The sequence below is a fragment of the Arabidopsis lyrata genome (genome assembly GCF_000004255.2).
Source record: "Arabidopsis lyrata subsp. lyrata unplaced genomic scaffold ARALYscaffold_61, whole genome shotgun sequence".
NCBI lineage: Eukaryota > Viridiplantae > Streptophyta > Magnoliopsida > Brassicales > Brassicaceae > Arabidopsis > Arabidopsis lyrata.
In genome coordinates this window covers 23,210-25,288 of record NW_003302506.1, presented here as the reverse complement: position 1 = coordinate 25,288, position 2,079 = coordinate 23,210, and the positions used below count along the sequence as shown (strand labels likewise).

General features: G+C 31.1%; 1 protein-coding gene across 1 annotated transcript; it reads left to right on the top strand.

The window, feature by feature from the left end:
• The first annotated feature begins 213 nt into the window (after positions 1 to 213).
• LOC9299066 (putative nuclease HARBI1) lies at positions 214 to 1,285 on the top strand. The gene has a single exon (XM_021018697.1). The coding sequence runs from the start codon at positions 269 to 271 to the stop codon at positions 1,283 to 1,285; it is 1,017 nt and encodes a 338-aa protein (XP_020874356.1). The 5' UTR covers positions 214 to 268.
• The last annotated feature ends 794 nt before the right edge of the window (positions 1,286 to 2,079 follow it).

Sequence of the window (2,079 nt, the reverse complement as noted above, 5' to 3'; positions counted from 1 at the left end):
GATATTTTTGTTTACTGTGTAAAAATTTCAGGCTTTTCGTATATGCCAATTGCGATCACAAGGTGTATACAATCTAAATTATGAAGAGAGAATTGAGTTATGGAATTTGGAAAATGAGCAATTTGAAGAGTTAATAATTCAACCGTCATTGAGTTACTACAATCGACACTTTGAAAGAGGACCAATTCAAACAGATGGTGGGTTGGGATGGAGAAATATTTGGCGTCGAGTACAAGAAGATAGTGCTGCTTGTCTTCAGTTACTACGAATGTCTCTTGATTGTTTTAGATCATTATGTGACAAAATGGAAACAAGTTATGGATTACAACCTACATTGATTGTTAGCATTGAAGAGAGTGTCGCCATGTTTTTACGGATATGTGGACACAATGAAGTTCAAAGAGATGTTGGGTTACGATTTGGACGAACGCAAGAAACAGTGAATCGGAAATTTTTTGAAGTCCTTAGAGCAACAAAGTTACTTACTTGTGATTATATCAAGACTCCAACAAGACAAGAACTACGTCGAATTCCTGAAAAACTGCAAATGGATCGAAGATATTGGCCATATTTTAGTGGATTTGTTGGAGCTATAGATGGAGTTCATGTATGTGTTAAGGTGAAGCCTGAACTACAAGGAATGTATTGGAATCGACACGATAGAACATCGTTTAATATCATGGCAATATGTGATATAAATATGTTGTTTACATATGTTTGGAACGGAGCACCTGGATCATGTCACGATACAGCAGTTCTAACGATGGCACAAGATAATGATTATGAATTTCCTTTGCCTCTGAGAGACAAGTATTATGTAGTTGATTCTGGGTATCCAAATAAACAAAGCTTTTTGGCACCTTATAGATCTTCGCGGAACGGGGTTGTTATGTATCACATGTCACAGTTCTACAATGGTCCTCCTCCAAGAAATAAACAAGAGTTGTTTAATCGATGCCATGCATCTCTACGTTCTGTTATTGAAAGAACATTTGGAGTTTGGAAGAAAAAATGGAGGATTCTAAGTGATTTTCCCAGATATGATATTGATGTTAAAAAAAGAGTGGTAATGGCTACAATGGGACTACATAATTTTATCAGAATTTCGAATTATTTTGACGAAGATTTTGTTGAAGTGATGGGAGATACAAATATCAACAACGTAAATTCTGAGAATGATCTAGATGACATGGAGAGTGATGGTATACCTGATGGAAATCATATGGCAAATATAAGAGAAAATATTGCAGATATGTTATGGGCAAATCAAAATACTTTTCATTAAATTTAATTTGTTTTTTCTTATGTGTTGTCTTTTTTTTCACCGTTATGTGTTGTATTTGGATATTTTATGATTAATATTTTAAATTATTTAATAGATTAATATATTTTAGTTTTATATGATTTTATTTATACATAGCATAATATATTATAACATTATATAAAATAAAATAAAAAATAAACTAAAAATAAAACTGTATTTTATATATGTATTTTTTTAATAAAGTTTATAACAATATGTAGTTCTTAATAAATTTTTAGTTATATTGTGTACTATTTATTATTTAATAATTTGATCTGCACATGTTGAACAACTTTCACCATTCGAACTCATATTTGAACTGTCTGATCTGCATGATCTGCACTTGTCCTACATGTTCTGCATGTTCTGCACTTGTCCTGCATCTTCTGCAAGATCTGCAACGCTTGAACTGCTTTTACCATTCGAAGCCTCAGTCTTCCTTTCATTCCGCTACCGATTAATTTTCTTTATTCCTCTCATTCTGCTGTCGTTTATTTTACATACTCAATCTCCTCTTCCTCTTCGAATCTCAGCTTTAATCTTTTTTTCTTCGAAATTTGCAGACATAATCCAAACATATATATATATATATATATATATATATGTTTTTTTTCAATTTCTTATTTTATGAGTCAATTTTTTAAAAGGAATTCTAAGTTAGACATAATTTATTTTATAATTTTCATATAACATATAGGCGAAAACATAAGAAAACGTTTTTAACATTCTTAGAACGTAAGGTGAAGATAAGACAACATATTATAATTTCCGTATAA

What these genes read in the sequence shown, in the direction of transcription:
- LOC9299066 (XM_021018697.1), top strand. Translation starts at nt 269, where the DNA reads ATGTCTCTTGATTGTTTTAGATCATTATGTGACAAAATGGAAACAAGT.